General features: G+C 45.4%; 2 protein-coding genes, 1 non-coding gene and 1 pseudogene across 6 annotated transcripts; 1 reads left to right on the forward strand and 3 right to left on the reverse strand.

The window, feature by feature from the left end:
• Positions 1-12,428: 12,428 nt before the first annotated feature.
• Positions 12,429-15,056, reverse strand: LOC100284194 (uncharacterized). 3 transcript variants are annotated; one of them, NM_001352049.1, is made up of 4 exons: positions 14,829-15,036; positions 14,624-14,712; positions 12,809-12,941; positions 12,429-12,715 (listed from the first exon to the last, which is right to left on the reverse strand). In NM_001352049.1, exons 1-3 carry the CDS (start codon positions 14,995-14,997, stop codon positions 12,810-12,812), a joined length of 390 nt encoding a protein of 129 aa, NP_001338978.1. In that variant the 5' UTR covers positions 14,998-15,036; the 3' UTR covers positions 12,429-12,715; position 12,809. The 3 variants fall into 3 exon arrangements, with proteins under 3 accessions (NP_001338978.1, XP_020403368.1, NP_001150562.2); XM_020547779.3 differs by having other exon boundaries at positions 12,455-12,715; positions 14,823-15,056; NM_001157090.2 differs by having other exon boundaries at positions 12,698-12,941.
• A 444-nt stretch (positions 15,057-15,500) lies between these two features.
• On the reverse strand, positions 15,501-15,574 carry TRNAV-CAC (transfer RNA valine (anticodon CAC)). The gene has a single exon. It is a non-coding gene; the product is annotated as a tRNA-Val (tRNA).
• A 2,952-nt stretch (positions 15,575-18,526) lies between these two features.
• LOC103646166 (LOC100276754-like pseudogene) lies at positions 18,527-20,529 on the reverse strand (annotated as a pseudogene). The gene is made up of 3 exons (NR_147897.1): positions 20,327-20,529; positions 19,412-19,599; positions 18,527-18,817 (listed from the first exon to the last, which is right to left on the reverse strand). The product of NR_147897.1 is annotated as a protein-like pseudogene (transcript).
• A 126-nt stretch (positions 20,530-20,655) lies between these two features.
• Positions 20,656-24,204, forward strand: LOC100284589 (uncharacterized). The gene is made up of 11 exons (NM_001157484.3): positions 20,656-20,944; positions 21,058-21,187; positions 21,337-21,448; positions 21,839-21,914; positions 22,050-22,138; positions 22,358-22,444; positions 22,722-22,838; positions 22,955-23,062; positions 23,175-23,228; positions 23,326-23,478; positions 23,864-24,204. Exons 1-11 carry the CDS (start codon positions 20,728-20,730, stop codon positions 23,942-23,944), a joined length of 1,224 nt encoding a protein of 407 aa, NP_001150956.2. The 5' UTR covers positions 20,656-20,727; the 3' UTR covers positions 23,945-24,204.
• Positions 24,205-24,211: the final 7 nt, after the last annotated feature.

The following is a 24,211-nucleotide window of genomic DNA, read 5'->3' on the forward strand; positions in this document are numbered from 1 at the left end:
TGCCCTTTTTCTCGTCGAGGAGCATCTTCTTGATGGCTGTGAAGATTTTCCCATTGGCACGCTCCACGACTCCGTTGGACTGCGGATGATAGACTGAAGCGAAGGCAAGCTTGGTGCCAATGGAAAAACAGAAATCCTTGAAATCTTGATTGTCAAACTGCTTGCCGTTGTCAACTGTTAGCTCGGACGGTACTCCGAAGCGGCAAACAATGTTCTGCCAAAAGAATTTTTGGGCAGTCTTTGATGTGATTGTGGACACAGCCCTCGCTTCAATCCACTTGGTGAAGTATTCGACGGCTACGAAGGCGAACTTGAGGTTCCCCTGAGCGGTGGGCAAGGGCCCGACGATGTCCAGGCCCCAGCGCTGAAGAGGCCATGTATGGGCGACCAGCTTTGTGTATTGCGAGGGGTTGCCTGATCGAGGAGAGAACTTCTGGCAGGCTTCGCAGGACCTTGCGACTCGATTTGCGGCGCAGATCATTGCAGGCCAGTAAAACCCTTGTCGGATCACCTTAGCAGCCAGGGCCCTTGGCCCCGCGTGCGAGCCGCAAGTTCCACTGTGGACCTCGCGCAAGATTTGGATGCCTTCGGTTTCGGTGACGCATTTAAGCATTGGCTGACTGACCCCCTTCTTGTATAATTGGCCCTCGATTAGCGCGAAGTCCCGGCTCCGATGCTCGAGGCGCTTCGCCTCACTGACGTCGGTTGGGTGATAGTATCCCTGTAGAAACAGGGTTATTGGGGCCCGCCAGTCTTCGGTCATGATTAGGTGGACTATACGGTGGCCCTCGCTATCATTTGTTATTTGGAGCCCTTCGGGGCTCCGGACGGCTGGCGTGCCGATGGTGTGAAAGAATACGTCGGAGGGCAGGGGCTCGCCCCTGGCGGCGGCCTTGGCTAATGCATCGGCCTCCTCATTCTTGGCCCTGTCCACATGCTGTAGGGTGAATCCCTTGAACTGCCTCTCGAGACTTCGGATAGCCGCGAGGTATTGCATGAGCGCGGGGTCTTTTGTTGCATAGTCTTTTTCGACCTGACCGACGACTATCTTGGAGTCTGTTTTGATGATACAGGTGGTGACTCCGAGGGCCCTTAGCTTGCGGAGGCCGAGGATGACTGCTTCATACTCTGCTATGTTGTTTGTACATTTGTCGGATTCCAGAGCGAAGCTGAGGCGTGCTGCATATCTGTGTTTGACTCCGGCTGGTGAGGTGATGACTGCAGCGACGCCTGCCCCCGCATGACACCATGCACCGTCGCAATGGATAGTCCAGACCTTTTCTGTGGATGGGTCCGGCTGTGTTACTGGCCCAGTCCAGTCGACGACGAAGTCTGCCAGGACTTGCGATTTGATGGCTGTCCTGGGCTCGAAGCTGATGTGGTAGCCGGAGAGCTCGGCTGCCCACTTGGCGATTCTCACTGATGCCTCCGGGTTCCTGAATAGTTCGCCGAGTCCCCTGTCCGAGGTGACTCGGACCTTGAATGCTTCAAAATAATGGCGCAGCTTGCGCGAGGACATAACAACTGCGTAAGCAATCTTCTCCAGCTCTGTCATGTTGCATTTGGATGGTGTCAGGACTTCGGAGACATAATAAACAGGGCACTGTCTGACTGCGCCTTCGACTGTCTGCTCCTGCACTAGTGCCGCGCTGACCGCGTGCGGCGAAGCCGCGACATAGAGCAATAAGGGGAGCGAGGAGTCTGGGCTTGTGAGGATGGCCAGCTCCGCCAGGTACTGTTTTAATGAGGCGAAGGCCGCTGCTTGCTCCGGTCCCCAAGCGAAGTCCTTCGCGCCGCGGAGGGTTTTGAGGAAGGGGAGACTTCGCTCGGCGGACCTGGAGATGAATCTATTGAGGGCGGCCATCCTGCCTGTCAGGCGCTGGACGTCCCTGGCGGACTGCGGAGGCGACATATCGACGATGGCCTGGATCTTGGTTGGGTTGGCCTCGATGCCTCGGCGGGACACCAGGTAGCCCAATATCTTGCCCTGGCGGACACCGAAAACGCACTTTTCCGGGTTTAGGCGGAGTCGTGCATCTCGCATGCTCGCGAATGTTTCCGCCAGGTCGGCGAGGTGGTCCTCCTTATTTTTGCTGGCGACGACGATGTCGTCCACATATGTGAATACATTTCTGCCGACCTGCCCTTCGAGCACCGTTTTGGTGAGTCTGGAGAAGGTGGACCCGGCATTCTTGAGACCCTCCGGCATTCTGACAAAGCAATAAGTGCCGAAGGGTGTTATAAAGCTGGTGCTGGCCTTGTCTTCCTCCTTCATGTATATCTGGTGATAGCCGGAGAAGCAGTCGAGGAGGGACATGACCTCGCATCCGGCCGCGCTATCGACTATTTTGTCGATCCGTGGCAACGGGAAATTGTCCTTTGGGCAGGACTTATTGAGACTGGTGAAGTCTATGCACATGCGCCATTTTCCGCTTTTCTTCTGCACCATCACAACATTGGAGAGCCACGTGGGGTAAGCCACCGGCTCGATGAATTTAGCCTCCAGGAGGCGATGCACCTCCGCCTTGGCGGCTTCTGTCTTTTCATCTGACATCTTGCGAAGCTTCTGCTTTTTGGGTCGCACCGAAGGGTCAATCCCCAGGCTGTGTTCGATTATGGCTCGGCTGACTCCGACCAGATCGAGGGCAGACCAGGCGAAGACATCTTTATTCTTGGCCAGGCAGCAGAGAAGTTTCTCTTCTTCAAGTGACGTGAGGTCTTCGCTGATAGTTACAGTCTGCTTGGGCGTGGCCTGATCGAGGGGGACAGTCTTGGTCCCGTCTTGGCACTGCAACTGTGCCTTGTCGTGCTGCTTGTCGGTTGGGCTAGCCGGCGCAGGGACTTCGCGCTGGGTCGTGAGACAGTGTACATTTCTCTGACCGGGCACGAAGTCCCGCTCTATGTTGCGCGCCGTCTGCTGGTGGCCGTAGATTGTGATGGCGCCCAGCGGGCCTGGTATCTTCATACATAGGTACAACCCGTGGATGGCGGCTTCGAATTTGTTGATGGAGCCTCGGCCCATGATGGCGTTGTATGGATATACCATGTCGACAATGTCGAAGGTTATTTGCTCACTTCGGGCATTGGGTGCTACACCGAAGGAGAGGGGCAACTCTATCTTGCCAACTGGAAAGGTGCCCTTGCCGCCGAAACCATACAACGGGTTGTCCGAAGGCTTCAGCAAGCTGTGGCTTATACCCATGCGGTCGAAGGCGTGGAGGAAGATGATGTCCGCCTGACTGCCGTTGTCGACAAGGACTTTGTGTAAGTCCCAACCTGCCACGCTGCAGTTGATGACCATTGCGTCGATGTGGGGGGCGCTGCGCAGGTCGACGTCTCGCGCGTCGAAGGTTAGCGGTATGTGGGACCACTTCGTCTGCACGACTGGGCCAGTGACGGCGACATGGTTGATGCTGCGGTAGTGGTCCCGCTTCTGCCGCTTGGTGTCGAAGTCGGTGCTTGACCCCCCTGTTATCATGTGAATGACTCCGCGATAAGGTTGATCGGCGAAGTCTTCTTGCTTTGGGGGATGGGGAATGTTTTGGTGTTGCTGGTGTGGTGGTGGGGGTGGAGGAGGTACGATTTGTACTTCCTGATGATGTTGGTAAGCGTGGTGCGGTGGATGCGGAGCGGGGGCGTGGACGTATGGTGGAGGGGGTGGCTGGTAGTTATGCGCGACAATTCTGGGATTGTCGGCCGGCTGCGCCCTCGCCATTCTATCTCTGGTGGCCTTCGTCTCGGGGCAGTCTTTGGTCTGGTGGGCGCAGTCTTCGCCGTGGAAAAGGCAATAGAACCGGCACGGCGGCTGCTGCGCCCGCCCTCGACCCCTGCCGCGCGTTCCATTTCCGCGGCCTTGGGGGGGATATTCCTGGCGGCGAGGGGGGTCAGCAGCAGGCTGTTGGTTGACGATGTTGTGGACTTGCTGCTGACTGCGGCTGTCTCGACTGGAGTCTGGCTGCGAAGTCCTTGTCCACGTGCGGCTGGACTGCGGAGTCTGACTGTTGGGTTTCCGTTGCGACTCGACCTTGCGCTGGTGGAGCTCTTCGGATTTGGCATATTTTTCGAAGAGCTGATATAGCTCCTGCAAGCTCTTGGGTGGATCCCTGATACAATGGCTGTAGAGGACGCCGGCCCGAAGGCCATTGATGGCGTAGTGGATAGCGATCTGATCGTCGACAGAGGGCAGCTGTGACTTGAGTGTTAAGAACTTGCGGTAATACTCCCGCAGAGTCTCCTTTTCCAGCTGTTTGCAAAGCGAGAGCTCGGCCAAAGCGTCGGTGTCTGGACGGTACCCTTGGAAGTTGAGGAGGAACTTGTCCCTGAGACTTCGCCACGAATCAATGGACAGCGGGGGCAATCTGGTGAACCAGGTGAGTGCTGGGCCCTCTAGGGCGATGATGAAAGACTTTGCCATTGTGGCGTCGTCCCCTCCGGCTGATGCAACGGCGACTTGGTAACTCATGATGTATTGCGCCGGATCGGTGCTGCCGTTGTACTTGGGGTATGCCCCCGCTCGAAAGTTGGCTGGCCAAGGCGTCACTTGCAGGTGTGGCGCCAGGGGACTTCGCTCGTCGAGGTAGTTGATCCCTTGGAATGGCGCGCCGTGCTGGGGGGCGTAGTCATGCTGGGGGAAACGCGGGTTCTCCGGCTGCGCCCGGTGCTGCAGGGGTTGGTCGTGCTGTCGGCCGAGGTAGCCTTCGCGCATGTCCTCCGGCTGAGCGCGTTGTTGGAGGGGTGGTTCTTGCTGCAAACCGAGGTGGCCTTCGCGCTGCATCAGCGCGATCTCGCGCTCGAGGTCTTGGGCTTTCTGCTCCTCGTCGCGTATCATTTGCCGCACTTTGGCTAATGCGGAAACACGTTGGCGCTTGGCCTCCGGTATCTCTTTCTGCCTCTGGAGATTGCGGTTCCTGAGGCGTAGGGCGCGCAGCTGCAGCTGTTCTTCTGTTGAGACGCCGAGGGCCTCACCATCCTCGGTGAGGTCGGCGCCTTCCAGTGGGGCGAAGCCTGGGGGCGGCTGCGACTGTCCTTCGGTTCCGCAGGTGCGGAAGGTGTCGTCTTCGCCGGTGTGGGGAACATTGTCCTCAATGGGCTCTTGGTGGGTGGATTGGGTGAGGGCGAGGGCCTTGCCCTTTCTTGCGGCCAGCAGTGCTGCCTTCGCAGCCTCGTCAGCCTTGGGGTTAGCTCTCTTGGGTGCCATCGCGGGTGGTTTTGTCGTAGCACGAACGGTGGGCGCCAAATGTTGGAACTTGCTCTCTGCTGCAAGTGGGCCAACGGGGGTGAACAATGGCGACAACAGGGTTACGTGCACGGGGGCAATAGCTCTGTTGATCTAGCCTCTCACGGGCACTGTGCGGGGGTATTTATAGGTGTCTGAGTGCCCAGCGTCTTGTGTTAAGGACGCATGTGCCCTCAGACGCCTAGTTTATCCCCGGAATATTCCCATAAAGCAGGGTTACAAGCTGTAATTACAAGTTTGCCTTTACAAGTCAGGCCCGTAATACAGAGGCGGCCACGCGGGGCCCGTTACAATGGGCCGGATCACACGTGGGCCTTGGGGCTGAACGAGGCCGCGCCGTGTGAGGTCGTCGCCGCAGGCCTTCGTCAAAGCGCCGAGTCCTGCGAAGGGTGTCCCTGCCCGCTTTGCCTCCGGCGGACCAGCGGCTGCAGCGAAGGCCTCGAGCGAAGGGTGGCGTCTTTGCCTTCGCTCCAACACCAAGCCATTGGATGAACAAACTTTTAACAAACTTAGGCATGAGCTAAATATTCTTGATTCTAGGAACTTCTTTTGTTGATTTGCACACAGCTCATTCATATACCTTTGATCATGTCTCTTTCATATGCTATGACTAATGTGTTTTCAAGTTTATTTCAAACCAAGTCATAGGTATATTGAAAGGGAATTGGAGTCTTCGGCGAAGACAAAGGCTTCCACTCCGTAACTCATCCTTCACCGTCACTCCGGGCAACTCTCCATCTTTGGGGGAGAGAGCCTAAGTCTTTGGTATAATCTTCACTCGTATTTTATTTGCTAAAGGGGAGAAAGTAGTCATGAAAGGGCTCTAATGATTCCGTTTTTGGCGATTTATGCCAAAGGCGGAGAGAACATGAGCCCAAAGCAAAAGGACCGCACCACCACCTAATTTTAAAATGATTTTCAATTGGAAATTTCAAATTGGTATCTTATTGTGTTCAAAAGGAGGAGAAAGTAGCATTTCAAAATTGATATATCAAAACCCTCTTGAACGCTAAGAGGAGAATTTCATTAAGGGGGAGTTTTGTTTAGTCAAAGGAAAAGCATTTGAAACAGGGGGAGAAAATTTCAAATCTTGAAAATGCTTCGCAAAATTCTATTCGTTTTATCTTTGACTATTTGCAAAAGGACTTTGAAAAGGATTTACAAAAGAATTTGCAAAAACAAAACATGTGGTGTAAGTGTGGTCCAAAATGTTAAAAATAAAGAAACAATCCATGCAAGAATTTATATTGGCGCAATTCTAAGTAACCTTTGCACTTACAATTATGCAAACTAGTTCAATTATATTTGCTTTGGTTTGTGTTGGCATCAATCACCAAAAAGGGGGAGATTGAAAGGGAATTAGGCTTACACCTACTTCCTAATTGATTTTGGTGGTTGAATTGCCCAACACAAATAATTGGACTAACTAGTTTGCTCTAGATTATATATTCTACAGGTGCCAAAGGTTCATCTACAACTATACTAAATCGACTGTCCGGAATACCGTAGAGTATTCCGGACAGGAGAAGCTTTTTGGAAAAACAGGCCAAGCGCGGACCGTCCGAGCCCTTGCGGCGGACCGTCCGCAACATCAGGATGACCCTCGGACAGAACCAATGCAAAAATACAAGTCTACACTACGGACCGTCCGGAGGAAAAGCAAGGACCGTCCGAGACCTTGCGCGGACCGTCCGGCCTCAGGCGCGGACCGTCCGGTAGGTGAGGAACCGAAAACCCGAAGGTGACGGGTTCGGAAAAATGAATTATAGCGCCCTCGCGGACCGTCCGGGGTGCACGACCGGACCGTCCGCGACTGGCTTTATCTGACATCTGACGACGCATTAAATGCAATATAGCCGTTGATATAGCCGTTACTGCTGACCGTTGCGTTTTCAGTCGTTGATCTACAGGGGCGGACCGTCCGGACCAGGCGGACGGACCGTCCGCGCTCGGCAGAATGGAGCAACGGCTAGGAAGTGGTTGGTGACTATAAATACAACCCCAACCACCTCCATTCACTACACCCCAAGCATTCCAACCTTCAACATTCAATACAAGAGCTAGCAATCCATTCCAAGACACATTCAAAGCCTCCAATCTCTCCAAGTTCCAAAATTGAGACAAGTGATCATTAGTGATTAGTAACTTGAGAGAGAGAAAGATCCGTGTGTTATTTGCCGCTCTTGTCGCTTGGCTTTTGCAATCGTGCTTTCTTTCATTCTTTCTTGCAAAACAACTCAATTGTAACCAAGGCAAGAGACACCAATTGTGTGGTGGTCCTTGCGGGGAAGTTTGTTTCCGTTTGATTGAGAAGGAGAAGCTCACTTGGTCCGAGGGACCGTTTGAGAGAGGGAAAGGGTTGAAAAAGACCCGGCCTTTGTGGCCTCCTCAACGGGGAGTAGGTTTGCGAGAACCGAACCTCGGTAAAACAAATCCGCGTGTCACACTCTTTATTTGATTGCGATTTGTTTTGCACCCTCTCTCACAGACTTCTTTATATTTCTAACGCTAACCCGGCTTGTAGTTGTGATTAACTTTGTAAATTTCAGTTTCGCCCTATTCACCCCCCCTCTAGGCGACTTTCAGTTTCAAATGTATGTTCTTCAATTCACTTCTTTTGTAGGTTTTCTAAGGTACGCAAGAAGTTCTTCAGTTCATCAAACCACCGGTTAGTTTATGTGATTTGAGTTTGTGTTGTTGCTTCATTTTGGTTAAAGCTTGTTTTCGAAAGTTTCGCTCTAGAGCTTGGTTTTTTTGTTGGTGTGAATATCCCACCGGGCCATCCAGAACCGTAAGGGCTCATTTGGTAATCAGAGAAATGGAGGGGATCCCTGATCACCAAACCAACCATAACTATATCAATTTTAATATTAACTTTCATTTACTCGCTCTTTAGTTGTTGTCTTTCTTGGTTTTTAGTTAAAGGATTGTCTAAACAACGGTCGTAACAAGGAGGGAGGAGCTGGAGAAGGCGAGTGAGGAGCCACACCGTAAAGACACGACTGACTTAGGATTACAATAAACTTAGAGCAACTCCAATAGTTATGTGAATTTTAGTTCTTTAAATCACAGATTTAAGAAGTTGCTAAATAACTTTGTGAGTAAAAAATGTGAGTTCTCCAATAATTCTCTAAATATAGGTTTTTTATAGTTTAGTTTTGTATCTATCCACATAAAAAGTCACAAATGTCATCAATTACCTTCATCGTCTACATAATGCAATCAATATTTTTGTTTAGGGAGCTGATAAATAGTTGCCAAATATAGAGAGAAATGAGGTTAGATAAGAAACTGCTAAATTTAGTAAGTTTATTTAGAGAACAGTTGAAAGGAGTTTTTATGTTAACTAGCTAAATTATTGATTTAGAAAGTTTTTTAGAGAACTAGTTCCTCCATCCCAAAATAGGAGTCGTTTTAGCTCTCGATTTTTTTGACTATATTCAAATGATATATATAAAACATATACATCAAGTGTATAAACTCACTAATTTACTAAAATGAATTTTATTTTGGAACGAGGGAGTACCGGAGTTGCTCTTAGTATTAAAACTGTTCAGTAAATATTTTTCAAAAGAATTTTTAACTCTACGACAGAAACTGCTCTGCGCAATGAAGAGTGAAAAAACAAGAACATTGGCCCTAATCTAATCTCGATCGGCACGGCTTGACCAGATCATGAGACTTGCTTCGCCTTTGCCCTTTGGTTTGGCCAAAATAAAAAGGAATCGAATAGACAAACAACCTGAGCATCCCATCCAATCAGTCGCGGTCGCACACACTCGCAGAGGCAGCCAGACTCCTGCCTCCTGCCCATTCAACTTTCCTTTTTCTTTTCTTTTATGTTGGGCTGCAATCTCCACGTGGGATCCATGAGATTTAATAGCAAGAGAATTCCTTTCTACTGCATAGCGACTTTACTTTCCTATTGTACTATTCGTTTTCTCGGTTTTACATTTAGTCCTCGTTCGGCAGTTTAGGAATTTTCTCATGCTGGTTTATTTTCTCACATGAATTGAGTGAATTCAAGCAATTCACCTAATTCATTGTGGAATTAAATCCTAAAACCCTATCAATCAATATTTGTTTGTTTCTCATATATGGATTATCTACCAAAATCCAAACAACTACGTTTGTTCGTTTACTCCATGTAGATTAAATCCCAAACTCTACTCCATGTAGATTAAATCACAAACTCAAAAACCAACACAAACGAATAAAAAACACAAATTTTTTATCCAGGTTTATGGAAGATAGAATGATCTGTTCGTAGGCATGCACGCATTGAATGCTCTATGAAACACCTTTTTTTTCTTTCACAAACTTGTACATAGAGCAGTCTTTACATGAGTATAAACATAGAGTATATCACTATCTCTCTAGAAATTTAAGCATGTATGTAATATGATTCTCAGTACATATCTCTTTTTTAAAATGAACATATTTTTATTTAGATCAAATAAAAAACACAAAATAACATAATTCAGCATCAAGTGATCAAATATTTCTGGAACGACAACATGTTGTCTTTACCAACATCAAACCTAAAGATGCATCAACTATTAGGACGTGACTTGACTCTCATCCGTGGACCCTTTTTTGACCGCAAGGGCACTGCCCCCATTTTCATTACGAAATGGTAAAAAGTCTTACAACCTAGATAACATGTGTCAAGCCAGAAACTAGTCTGTTTTCCATTACCAATGACTTTCCTACATAGTTTGTAGAAAATATCCTTCACATTAAACCTTTCCAAAACTGAATATCGTCTCGCTTTTTCCCAACTACAATGAGGGGATCTCCCTTGATATACTTGCTTCCGATTATTTGTTGCCAGAGGCCCTCTGAAGATTCAAGTATCCAGATCCATTTGGCAAGCAAACTGATGTTCATACATTTCAAGTCAATCACCTCGAGTCCACCCTACTAGATCCCAACCCTACTAGATCCCAACTAGCCAAATGGTATTTTTGGTCTCTTTCCCCCTTGCATAACAATATCTTTCTAATAATATCTATTTTTTCAGGACCATTTTCGGCACAGAGTACAGGGCAAACATGTAAAGGGGAACGTTAGAAAGACTGCTGTTAAGCAAAGTGATTCTTCCCTCCATACTCAAAATTTTTCCTTTCCATGTCTCAATCTTTTTTCAAGTTTTTCTACAATGCCTACCCATTGGGTTCTACTCAATTTCTTCTTATCTATTGACAACTCTAAATATTTCATAGGGAGCGTTTTTATGGGACAAGTAAAAATGTCGATATAAAGGTTTTCAAAGTTTCCAGCCTCCCCAAAACAAAATACTTCGCTTTTGTGAAAATTGATCTTGAAACCAGACATCTGCTCAAACATAATAAGGATGAGTTTCAAATTTCTAGTCATTTCTAGATCATCTTAAAGAAGAAAAATCGTATCGTCCTCTCTACTATGTGAGGAATTAACCCACTGAGCAACCCCTCATCATGAGTTTTTTTTACTAAAACAGCAAGGCCATCAGTCACTGAGTTGAAAAGGAGAGGGGGTCCCCTTGTCTCCCCCTTTATGGGTAGAGAAGTAAGGCCCAATAAGATTATTAGTTCGAATTGCAACCTCCCCCCACCCCCTCACTGTCTTCATCACCTAGTCACATCATTTATTGCTGAAACCTTTTTTCTAGCATTTGAAGAAGAAAGTTCCATTTAACTTTGTCATACGCCTTTTCAAAGTCAATTTTGATCATGATCCCACTTCGATTGTGTTTTTTAACCTCGTGAATGATTTCATGTAACGAAACAATGCTGTCCAAAATAAATCTGCATTTAATAAACCCTGTCTGAAAAAATCCAATCAATTTTTCAGTGAACCCACAAGAAGGTCTTGTTCCCACTGATCAAATCCAATCAATTGGTGAAAAAACTCTTTTTATTAGTCTCTTGTAGACTAATAAATTTAAGTTCTCATCCTTAATGATTTCTTTAAGGAAATGAAACTTTTCGGGATTTCTCAGCCCCCGACAGTTCCAAGATACACCTTTCATGATGAAACTATGGGGTGACATGTAACTTCAGGTTGCTGTCCCTCCCCTTATTAGGAGCATTTCTAACTTTTGGGGGGCTTTTTTTCTGTTTCTTTTTCTTATGGGCGATTTTTTTGTTGACTTGTTCAGACCCGCTGTACATTATCTCTCTTAACCTGTTGTCTAAAAGTTCATTGCCCTCGTCCTGACTCACAGGCATTTCTCCTAGTCACCGATTGTAGCAGCAGGCTAGACCTGCCTTTTTCGACGGATCTAATCAAACTAAGGCTCTCAGATTTCTCAATTTCATTGCATCCAAACGAGATATTTAAAGATGCAGCAATCTCACATAAAGTAGAGTCATCAGTATTTGAAACAGAGTACGGGTTAGCTGAGTGGATGAATGCGTCTTTAGCCTCCGCCCTAGAAATCGCCATATCCAACACCTTGATGTCTTCATAAGCTTCTAGCCTCGAGCTTCTCCTAACACCATCTGCTTGTTCACCTATTTTACCTTTGCCCTTTCTATTTTTAACCACCTGAAAGCCATCTTTCAGTGCTCCTTCTTCCTTTGTTTCATTCTCACCGTTTTGAGAATCATTCATTAGACCACCTACTTTTTTTAGCAAAGTCTTATGTCTCCTCGGAACATAACAAATCATCATCAATCCCATCATAATCCACTTTCTCTTCACCCTCATCATTACTCCCTCCGTTTCTTTTTATTTGTCGTCAGCGATAAATAAAAAGAAACGGAGGGAGTATTCATTATCAAACAAGCCAGATTCATCCCCCCATTCATCTTTAATATATAGATAGAAATAGCGGCCTTTACCGTTTTTCTCATGGAACTTTCTTACGGTATTGAGCCGTCACTTCTTTTACGTTTTCACATCTACTGTAATGGTGATTGAGCCCATCATTTACGTTAGCATTCCCATCATTGCGTGGAAACAAATTCTTTCGGCTGTTTTGCTGGAGCACAGCAGCCAGCTTTGCGACCTTTTCCCTTGCAAATTGCAATCGTAGCCTTCCAGTTGTTTAACCGACTTTTTCTTGCAGATACACTACTAGCGGCAAATTGCACTTGCATCGAGCCGGTCGTCAAAAAGTTTGTGAGGCGGCTCACGTACGCAAGTGCTGTAGGCACGTTCGGTTCGGATGAGTTTGCACTCGAGCAACGTGTCAGCACGTACGTGTCTCCACGGGTGCAATGCAGATAGCCATACAAACCAAGGTTCAGTAATGTCTGGTGCATCTGCATTCCCTATACCATCATCGCATTGACATATATGCATTATTATTCTGACAGCTTAGAGCTGATTTGATGACCAGGGATCACGGGAGGATCGGAGAGGATTGAGGGGAAAATTAGTTCATTTCCCCCTCAATTCCCTTCGATCCCCCGTGATCCACTTGTCACAAAATCAACCAAGAACGAACAATTCAGCCTCGTCTCACTTCATTTTCTAACTTGTGTTTGCAAGCTGGAACAGGATCACATCGCAAATAGGTTACGTATCAGAAAAGCATTCACATGCCCTGCCCATTCAAGTTAACTCCAGGATTAACGTACATACCTCATGCACAATTACAAGACTTCTTCAGAGCATCGTAGACACCTTCAAGAGTCGCATCTTGTACCAGCACAACCTTTTCCCTCGATTTAGAACCCGAGCCTATAGACACTTCTCTTTTCTTCACCCCAAGTACCTGCATATCTCACGGGGGTTTGCAGAAATTATTACGACAGGGAAGAGAAAGAAGATGTCAGATGAGTCGTATACTGGGTCAAAAAAGATACATTTGGATTATCCTAGACTCCTAGTTTATAACCATATCTAGCTCAGGTTTTCTTTCTGCCTTTTTTTTTGTTAACAATGAACTTAAGATGTTGTTTCCATGTTCATTGTTAACTTTAAACAAACCTCTCTGAATAAAGAGGTAAATGTTAATTCGGTTTTGGTGTCCAACTTTAACTCCTTAACCTTCAGAAGAAGGTTAGTTGGAGAAGGGGCCCAGAGCCTTGAAGAATTGGAACGGATTTGTAACAGATTTTGTCTTTCTGCTTCGAAAGACAAAGCGGTTTGGATGTTAAACAAAAAAAGGTTTGGCTGTTAGATCTGTTTACAATATATGCAGATGTAACCTGGAAAAAGCCCCTACAGGATGATTTCGAAGGATAAGATCCCTCAGAGGATCAAAGTCTTTTTGTGCCTTATTATGAAAAATAGGGTCCTGTCCAAAGGTGAACTTGAAGGTCAGAAATGGGCGGGGGGGGGGTACTGGCTGTCCCTGGTGTGGCCATACAGAATGAACAGATCATATCTTTTTTGAGTGTCAGGTGGCTGTTTTCACTTGGTGCGTGATCAATATTGGCATTAAATTCGTTTGACATGCCAAAAAACATTGATAAAATGTTTGGAGATTTGTTGGGTACCTTTAATAAGAGTGATAAAAACATGATTATTGTTGGTTGTCGCGTGGTTTTATGGGCTCTGTGGAGATCCAGAAATGAAATTTGCTTTAACGATATTCTTCCTTTGCTGTTTTTGGATGGACTCTTGGGCCATTATTCAGAAAGAGAAGCAAAAAAATATGGTGGAGGCAGGAAGCAACCTCATCAGAAGACTGGCTAAAGAATCCTGTTAAAAAACACACCAAACAAACCTTTTCTTTACAAATGAAAAACTTAATCTATGTTTTAACGTGCATCTAACTTATTTCTCTCTACGGATTACATCTCAATTTTTGCTGCCCCCCCTCCCCCAAAAAAAAGACTCAAGACCAGCAATGGTTCAAACAATTTGCTAGACAAATTTGCCTTTTCAACATGCTTAATAAGCTTAAACAACAATTCAACATTCCGTTGGTGGCATGGTGCAAACCATAGTTTACCATGCTCTAAAATTCAGCACATGAATGTATGTTTAGTCTAAAATGACTACTATTTTGGGACTGAGGGAGTACATCATTGCAATAAGCAATGCAAAAATCAAGCACCAAAAAAGTAAACCAAGCTACTCTCGTGCTCTACAATCACCGGTGTAGATTAAAGACGCAGATTGGTTCCAGCAAATGAGCAACATCAGAAAATCAGTCATGTAACATTTCTGTGTCCCGGCTTTCCGATTGAAATTTCCAAACCAGAGGGTTCTTAAGTTTTATGTCATTCCTGGGGGTTAGATTGAACTGTTTAAGTTGCTATTCCCAGCGCTTTATGAAGTTGGTTTACTCATCAGAGTTGGATAATTTCTAGTAGCTTCCTTCTAAAGTTTATGCAATCAGGCTAGGGAGTATCGAGCTGTACTGTAGACTATACACTATTACGCAAATACAAGCAAATTCGTACTGATAAAATGTTTTAGTAAATGGGCGATGAATGAACTACTCACCGAGCTGATAAAGTCGACAAGCGCGGCGTTGGCTTCGCCATCCCTCGCCGGCGCGTCGATCTGCACGCCCACCGCCTCGTCCCCAATCTCTGCAGAATCCCCCCCGCGCGCGTCATCGTTTGAGCAAGGAGAAAGAGGAACAGACCCCCGTGACAGCCGAGATGGAGGCGCTAGAAGGGGGCAGTGAGACAGACCGGACCTGTACCTGTGATGGTGGCGACCTTGGAGCCGGGCTTGGCGTGTATAGATATGGCCACGGTCGACGGCGGCATCAGGCGGAGGCAGCCAGGGAACCCTACAGCTCCGGTACTCGCCGCCGCGGTGGGCGGCGGCGGCGCCGCCCCTTTGGCCTTGCCTCGCTTCCCCGGAGCCATCTCGTTTCGATCGAAGTGGGCCCCGGCTCGATTCGTTCCGAGCTCCAACTGAAGTGGGCCCACTTGCACCCGCAGAAGTAATAAACATTGGCTCGCCTGAGGTAAGTTGAAACTAGTTTCATGTTTTTCTAAGCTATATAAACAAGATATTCAAAGCACTTTTTTGATCTGATTGGATTTTAGGACTTCTATTTTTTTTACATTGAGATATTTTAAAAGATAACTTATATGTATTTCTTAAAGTTTAATTGATCCTTAAATTACTTAAATGTGTTAGGGTAAGTTATATATATTCCGGTTTATCTTTCTTTTACTTGGTGAACACTTGAAACTCATCTTGTTTTGTTTCTACTATCTGCTAGATGCAATTTTTGTAACATGCAGAACCAGCAGAAGGATAAAATGTGTACTAGCTACTTAGCTAGACGACAGGGATTAGATTAAAAGGCAAAAAAGTTAAATACAAACAGGGATTAAAGGAGGCAACAAATAAACAAAAAAAATGTCTGAGCCCAGGTTCGAACTGGGGACCTTTAGTGTGTGAGACTAACGTGATAACCAACTACACCACCCAGACAATGTGTCAAAGTACCATTTTTATGTTTAATGTTAATGTGTGTTGTTGACACTTGTGCCAAGATTTGGCTCCATATTGAAAAGAAAAGCCAAGATTTATTGTATAATTATAATTTTAACAATGAAAGTATACTAGGATTGTTTCACAAAAGATAACATTAAACATTTCCATTGTTACACTCGTGGTGTGTTTGTCACTATCTCCTCTCTTACAAATTGATGCATTTAACCAGCTGATTGTGGCAAGCCCGGTTGGAATAGTGAGCTCTGCTAGACCGGTCCAGTAAGTATTCAGTTACAGCCGGTGACAATGGGGCTCTAAATTTTAGAGTACCTTCAACCGTTTCTAAAAATATATCTTCCAATAAACAATAATTGGGATGACCTTAAATGTCTTTGCTCCTTAAAAAAATATTGGACTCCAACATATCCCTTTAATTTCCTAAAAAACCGATAAACTTGGTAATTCACGAGCTCTTCGTTTGCCTTCACCAAGGAGCGTGGTCGGCGTGGGGTGCAGCCTCCATCGTGAAGAAGGTTTTAGCTAGCCCGCCGTCAATGAGAAGTTGGCCAAGATGGGCCACTGCTCGCTGCAGGGTGAGCTAGAGATGCCCCCGCGTCGCACGCTTCTCTATCAACTCTCTCACATCTCCGTTGTCCGCATCATTGTCGCCGACCGCGGTAGGTTGCCACGCTTCTCCCTCTACTCCCCCGCGGCGTGAGCAGGAGCTAGAGATGTCGCACGGCTGAGCTCGGGCCGAAGATTGGGAGCACAAAACGGCGCGCAAAGGTTTACGCAGTGAAGGAGGTTCTTTTCGTGTGCGGAAGGATACAGAGAGCTGACAGGGATCCGTTGGATGAGAGTTTTCGCATTTTCCCAAATTAAGGATTAGAATTAGTATTATTAGGATTTATTGGAGATGCTCTTACACTATAAAATTTAAAGATCGGATTACGATCAGACTCTGTTTCTATTTATTTTTAAACTAAAATTTAATTAGAACCCTAACATTTTATGAAGAAGCATTTACATCGTGATCCATAACCACTCGAGGGATGGCAATGGACACCCGAAACCCGATGGGTAAAAACTCTATTAGGGCACGGGTATGACGGATTTTGATACCCATGGGTATTTTATTGGGTCATTTGTTATGCCCATCGGGTACGGTGGGCGTGAGTATGTTCTATGTTGCCCCATACCCGCTACCCGATGGGGAACCCGCTAATATATGACACGTGGGTCTAGATTCAAATATTAAGTATTGTGTATTGAACAATTAGATTTGAAGTCATGATTTTTTCCACAGTTTTGTAGAATCAATGCTATGTTTTGTGTGATTTGAAGGCATGATGTTGCCATTTAATGTTGAATATTGTTGAACCCGTGATAAAATTATGTTGGGTTCGATACATTTGTTATGCTGGTACTTATTTTTATGATTCAAATGATCATGTCTATCGTAATGTTAATGGGTATGAGTACACAATGGGTACCCGCTACCCATGGTGGGTATGGGTATGACGTAATTTTGTACCCATGATGAGTAGTGGGTATGAGTATGGGTTAATTTTTTCTTAATGGGTATGAGTATGGCTTCGTGTGCCCACTGGATACCTTACCCACTGCCATCCCTCCACTCCTAGTTACAGCACTTTTAAGCAACCCTTTTATCTAATTCAAACACGTTACGTTGCATGCTGGTGTTAAGCTGTTTTTGATTAATCAGTTATTTGTTTAATTATTCACTTGGTCCTTTATAGCCTGAATAATACAATAGCTAGGTGACATCTGTTTGGCGTTGCATGCTATATATCAATTGTAACTAGGGTTGTGATAGTTCACAATTTGTTTGGACTCTTAAATAATGTTAGTTTAAAAATGAATAGGAATATAACTTGATCCTAATCCGATTTGATGTTTAAATTTTATAATTTAAATTTTAGAGCCTATTACCATCCTAATTGTAACACGCTACACTCACAGCACGTCAGCTGAATCAACAAGGTCATCTTCCAGGTACACCATATGAGCAAACCTTTACCACCAAAATTTAGGTCCCTTTTAGTTTCTTTAGTCCAGTGACTAAAGTTTAGTTAGGAGACTAAAATTTAGTCCTTACCATATTTGGTTCTAGAGACTAAAATTATTCAAGACACATTAAATGAATCATAAGAGTACTAAAATACCCCTTAGCATTCTCCCGCAATTAGTACAACTGAAATAAAGGAGGGGCAAAAGACGGAATTTATATAGTTTAGTCCTATTTAGCCACCCCTTGAGGGACTAGAGACTAAAACAGTTTAGTCTCTATTTTAGTCCCACCTTTTGGCAATTTAGGGATTAAATGAGACTAAAATGAAGGGACTAATCTTTAGTCCCTCAAACCAAACGGGGCCTTAAGCAACGCAAGAAAATTTTGCCAAAAATAGACACCCCCGCCCCAAAAACAAAATTCTTGTAGCAAAGAAAAAAAGGAAAAATGTCTTGAATGTTAAGAGCAACCAATATGACATATCCCTCAGAACGCCAGGTCTCAACAGTGTACTCACAGATATTGGTTCCTTCAACCTCCCATCAAAGTGATGAGGAGGGAGCACCAACTGAATGAGCACTCAGATTACTAAAATGTTCATCACAGGGATGGATATACGACAATCACATAGGAAGCATACAAGAGCCAAGTTAGGGATGGATATACGACAAGCACATAGGAAGCATACAAGAGCCAAGTTAGGGATGGATATACGACAAGCACATAGGATGCATACAAGAGCTAAGTTGAAGGGAAACTGACATCCTGCCAACATGTCACAATGCAAGCTGTAAGCAAAATATTCTGAAGCAAGCAAAATACATCTTGATCAGCTTGCTGAGAAACCTTTTCCTCGGTTGTAAATCAAGAATTTCCAAATGATAGGCCAGGAGCAATATGAGACCATGGCCAGTTGCTACTGCAAAAAAAGCTGCCATTCAATGTTGACCCAATTGGATTATGAGCAAATTAAGGATGGTTGTTATACAACAGTCATCCAATAAAACCAGTAGCGTTCAAACTTAAACAGCTCAGTGAGGCCCAGAATTGAGTTTTCTGTTTAAGGGCGTTTGATAAAAATGAACAATAGGATTATAGAAGAGAATAATTACATCTGCTACAGCCATCACATCATCTTCACTGACTCCTTGTTCTTTCAACTCCAGGACCGCCAAGCAAAAGCTCGTGCTGGTGGTGGATCAAATCCACTGAAAAGGACCGGGAAACGATGCATTTTGTTCTCAAAGTGAGAAACTCAAATAAAACAAGCTCAAAACTGTAACACCATCAGTAGTAGGACCAAAAAAAGAGCCAATTATCATGTGGCGGCATACAGATGGAAGGTGAAGATAGTCACCAAGGTACCAAACTAATACTAGAATGTTCAAAGGGACTGTGTTAATTGATACTCCCTCCGTTTCTTTTTATTTGTCGCTGGATAGTGCGATTTTACACTATCCAGCGACAAATAAAAAGAAACGGAGGGAGTAAATTCTAGAACCTCATTAATCGGTTTGCATGTGTGCATCCATCATATTAAGCAACTGTTCTCATCTAATCCATCAACTATATAACAGTATTCATAGGTTGAGTGATACAATCAGGCTTCAACGAACAATCAAGCAAATCCCATATACACAATAGAAATGGAGTAAAAACAGAAAAGTGGAGAACAGCAAAACGGTAGAACTGTAAAAGAAAAACCATCCTGCCCTCCACTTCAATATTATTTTAACTATGTACAGCTTTGCAGAACGACATTTCTATAGGGAAAATCACATAAGAAAAGAGAAGGATCTTACTTGATTGCATCATGGCATAGCGAATCCGGATGTTCTTTTTGTTTAGCTTCCTAACATACACATCATCAGAAACTCGATCTTCTTAGGGGGTGTTCAAGTTGTTGGACTATATAATCTGGACAGATTATAATCCCAAACAAACACCCCTTAATCTTCCCATCATGCGAGGAAATGTCACTGGTGCTGCCCTAATGCACAAGCGCGCTTGTTTCAGTAAGCCAGAAAGCAGCATGGAGAACAATTGTTACGGAAGACAAATGACATGACACTATTAAACAAATTATTTAGTATAAGCATACATAGACACACCAGGCATCTTCGGTTTATACATACGACGATACAAATGCAGCACAACTGAACCAAACGAAATGACATCTATATATGCAACCAAACACTGAGCAGAATGACGGTGATGGAGGAATAGCGAGCGGAGGCGGGGGAGGAGGAGCAGATCGAACGCAGATGGAACGGGAGGAGCGGCGGCGGTGGAAGAGGAGCGGCAGACTCGACGCAGGCTCGAGCCGTCAAGTGAATGGGAGATCTCCACGAACGGTGTCAGCTACGTTCTGATTTCGAAAAGGGGCAAAAAAGACCAAGCAGGTGATCTTTTCTCTGTTGATGTATCGAATGGCATTTTGTCTGTAAACAGCGTGTGAGAATGGTGAACTAGCGAAGATCTTACAGTCTAAGTTTGATAATGGCACTATTCCAAATTTCTCGGTAGGGCTCAGGGTCCTACTTAGAGAACAGTTGACAGGGGTTTCAACACAGAACCATGTTATACATCACTAAGAAAAATATTATAGATCTATTGTCCATGGATGAGCAATCAAACCTATGCGGTTTTCTCGTAGAGCTATATTCACAGAATCCAAACACACAGCAGCAAGGGACCGGAAAAGAGAGAGCACTGACTCTTCCATGGCCCTGAGCCACCTGGGCTCGGGCCTGGCGAGGCCCTTCACCAGCTTCCGCATCTTCGTCAGCAGCCCTCCGGCAGCATTACGACATCTCCCTCCCCTCCGCCCTCTTCGGAGAGATCTGAAAGTCGTAGAGACCTCGCCGCCGCCGCCGCCGCCACTGCGGAGTGGAATGGATGGGAAGTCTCGCTTTGCAGTTTCTCTCTGCCGAAGGACGGAGCCGCCTTCCGAGCTCGTGTGCTCGCGCGGTGTTATGGGCTTAGTTGGGCCCTCGACCCAGCCGCACGGCCTGCTAGACACAGTCGCCGTTGGATCGTACAGCTCGTAGCGGACAACGCGGATTGCGCGACTGCGGCCTGAGCGACGTGAATCCAAGCGTGCAAGCAAGCGGCGGTAATGGCGGCGGCTCTGCAAGCCACGCCGCTCAAAACCCTATCCATCTCCCGCCGGCGCGTCGGCGGCGCGGGGGCGCGGCCGCGTCCGATGGCGGCGAGCTTCCGATGCTCCGCGGCGGCGAGGAGCTACAATATCACGCTCCTCCCCGGAGACGGCATCGGCCCTGAGGTGGTCGCCGTCGCCAAGGACGTGCTGTCCCTCGCCGGCGCCCTCGAAGGTAAGCTGCTTCATCACCATCCAATGCTCGCTGCCTTAGCTCCCTGAACTCTTAGGCGCGAGCACGTAGCAGGATCATGACCCCCCTTGTTTGCTTCCTTGCGCCCGCCGCAGGCGTCGAGCTCCGGTTCCAGGAGAAGCTTGTGGGTGGCTCGGCCCTGGACGCCACCGGCGTGCCGCTCCCCGACGAGACACTCGACGCGGCCAAGGGTTCCGACGCCGTCCTCCTCGGCGCCATTGGAGGGTGAGCGGATTTGTTATTGACTTATTGTCATTTTCAGCAGCAGACACAGAGCCCCCAATATTGGCACTGCAGCGAATTGCATCCTTTTAGTTGGAATTGCGCTCTCACGCCTGCACTATGAGTACTTAGATGATGTTCTGTGGTTGTAGCTATAAGTGGGATAACAATGAGAAGCACCTCAAGCCTGAGACCGGGCTGCTGCAGCTCCGTGCCGGACTTGGGGTCTTTGCCAATCTGCGACCAGCTGCAGTATTGCCGCAGGTATGATCACGTCGGGTCTTCGTTTCAGTACAAATTGTGTCAGCGCTACTATGCTCATCTAGTCACTAACTGCTCTGGGGCTCACAGCTAGGTTAGATAGTTACCTTGTAAGTTTGGGTTGCATTTGGTCTGATTGACTCTCAGTGCGTTTAATGAATGGTAACATGTAGTCACTTCTTAGTTGCACAGAGACAAGTAAAAGGTCATGCAAGCATGAAACCATAATTTGGGGGTGGATATTCTGAGATCATTTGCTTAATTGCTCATGGTTGTAATTATGGAAGTGCACTCTGGTGCAAGTTTTAATTGAAATGGCTGTATTTCTAGCTAATGTCACTTGACTGTCCTTTTTATAGCTACTTTTTTTCTTTGACCTCATGCTCTTTGTAGTTGGTAGATGCATCCACTCTGAAGAAAGAGGTAGCTGAAGGTGTTGACATCATGGTTGTCAGAGAGCTTACTGGAGGTAATTCTGACTGAAAACGATAAAACATGGACCATGTTTTTGTTGGTTCAATACCAATATAGTATTTGATTTTTCATTCTAATGAAAGTATGAAACTCATGGCTTCAAAGAGTAATTCATAATTTCATGTGCCAGGCATCTACTTCGGCAAACCCAGGGGTTTTGGAACAAATGACAATGGAGATGACATTGGGTTCAACACAGAAGTTTATTCAGCTTCTGAGGTGACTCCGCGCTCCATTACATATTCTACTATCTTTCCCTTGACAAAAGAAAGTATTTGAGATGCCATCCGTTCTGCCATCCAAGCCCTAACCAGAACCAGTTAGGGATGCAGGATGCAGTTCCGAAGAGATATTGTATCCAGAACTCTTTATTTGATATTATTCAAATTAAGGTGCATTCATTTGTAAAAAAATTGTCCTTCTTTGTTTCATCCCCAGATTGATCGTATCGCACGAGTCGCATTTGAGGTTGCTCGCAAGAGAAGAGGGAGACTATGCTCGGTTGACAAAGCAAATGTCTTGGAGGTACATTTTTTATACCTATCTTAAATGAATATCAAAACTTGTTTTGAAGCAATATTCTGTGTGAAATGTTATTTGACCCTTTCTTTGAATTGAAATTCCATCTTTTGGTTACAAGATATAAAGACTTTATTTTCTGCTATTGATATGCAAATATTTTTTAGCATTATGCTGACACTAGAAAACACCTGGAAAAGGTTAAATGTATATGGTTGTGGACCCTTTTTAATTGCACATTGTTAAAAGTCAATACAACCCTTTTGGTACCTTATTATTGTAGGCATCTATGCTTTGGAGGAAAAGGGTGACTGCACTAGCTTCGGAATTCCCTGATATTGAGCTCTCACACATGTATGTTGATAATGCTGCGATGCAGCTTGTTAGGAATCCTAAGCAGGTTTACTTCTGTTCACCCCCCCCCCCCCCCCTTTCTCTTGACGTAACTCATTGTACCCTGGCTAAGCATCAAGAAGATATATTGAATGTTGATCTTAATTTTCTTTATTGCTGCAGTTTGACACAATTGTCACAAACAATATTTTTGGTGACATATTATCTGATGAAGCATCAATGATTACGGGAAGTATTGGAATGCTCCCATCTGCCAGTGTTGGTGAATCGGTAATTGAATCCCTCCAGTACTTTGAAGTTCTCTGAATTGTTTATAGATACCATTATATTCTGCTGCAAATTTAAAAGGGCAGCTGAAAATGCCATTTCTGTTCCTATGCAGGGACCTGGTCTTTTTGAACCTATTCATGGCTCTGCCCCTGATATTGCTGGACAGGTTGAGATGACATCTATTTCAAAAACTCTGACACTAGATGGGTTTAAATTATGTTTGTCTCAAATTTTCTTTCCCTCCTGTTATGTGTTGAGTGCAGGACAAGGCCAATCCATTGGCTACAATTCTTAGTGCAGCGATGCTATTGAGATATGGCCTAGGAGAAGAAAATGCTGCGAACAGAATTGAAGCTGCAGTTACTGAAACACTGAACCATGGGTTCCGAACTGGGGACATATATTCTCCTGGAACAGTAAGATAGATTTTCTTGCAGAACCATTATCAATGAATTATGGGGCTGTTTGGTTTGAGGAATCACCTCATCCTTAGTTGAGATGGTCCATCATGATTCATGAGTTCATCACATGAATTTTGGTGGAATGGATCCAACCTTCATGCTTTTTTTAGCTTTATATCGTACATGTTTAATGCCAATTACTTGATCCTCACCTAGAGAAGGTAGTATTGGACAAATCATTCAGGTAGTGTAATAGCATTGGACAAATCTTTTAAGCATATTAACTCTCTCGTGCGGTCATGCCTCCGTGGAAGAAAGTGATAGCTAACTTCCGAAGGCATGTATTGTATTTGAATTTTGGTTGATCTCATTCTGAGAGGCTTATGTTCCCAATTGGCAGACATTGGTTGGATGCAAGCGGATGGGGGAAGAAGTCCTGAAGACAGTGAACTCACTGAAGGAAGTGGCTGCTGTAAACTGATGCATGTTGGTACTTAATTTATAACCCTACAGGATGAGATGGTTGAAAGGGACTTGCATTTTATTAGAAGTTGAGCCTGGTGAAAGAGAGCACTGCGTCTGGTTTTGAATCGCAACTGTAGCGGCTGAACCGACGGTCTTTTTTCATTTCTGGTGTTTGTTGGCCTTCCTGTAACTCAATTTTGTACAAGGAAGGATAAGCATATGTATGATAAAATGGGATAGTTTATGCCAGTTGAATAAAATATGTTCTATAACTTCTATTCAT

This window comes from Zea mays, chromosome 2 (genome assembly GCF_902167145.1).
Source record: "Zea mays cultivar B73 chromosome 2, Zm-B73-REFERENCE-NAM-5.0, whole genome shotgun sequence".
Lineage (NCBI taxonomy): Eukaryota > Viridiplantae > Streptophyta > Magnoliopsida > Poales > Poaceae > Zea > Zea mays.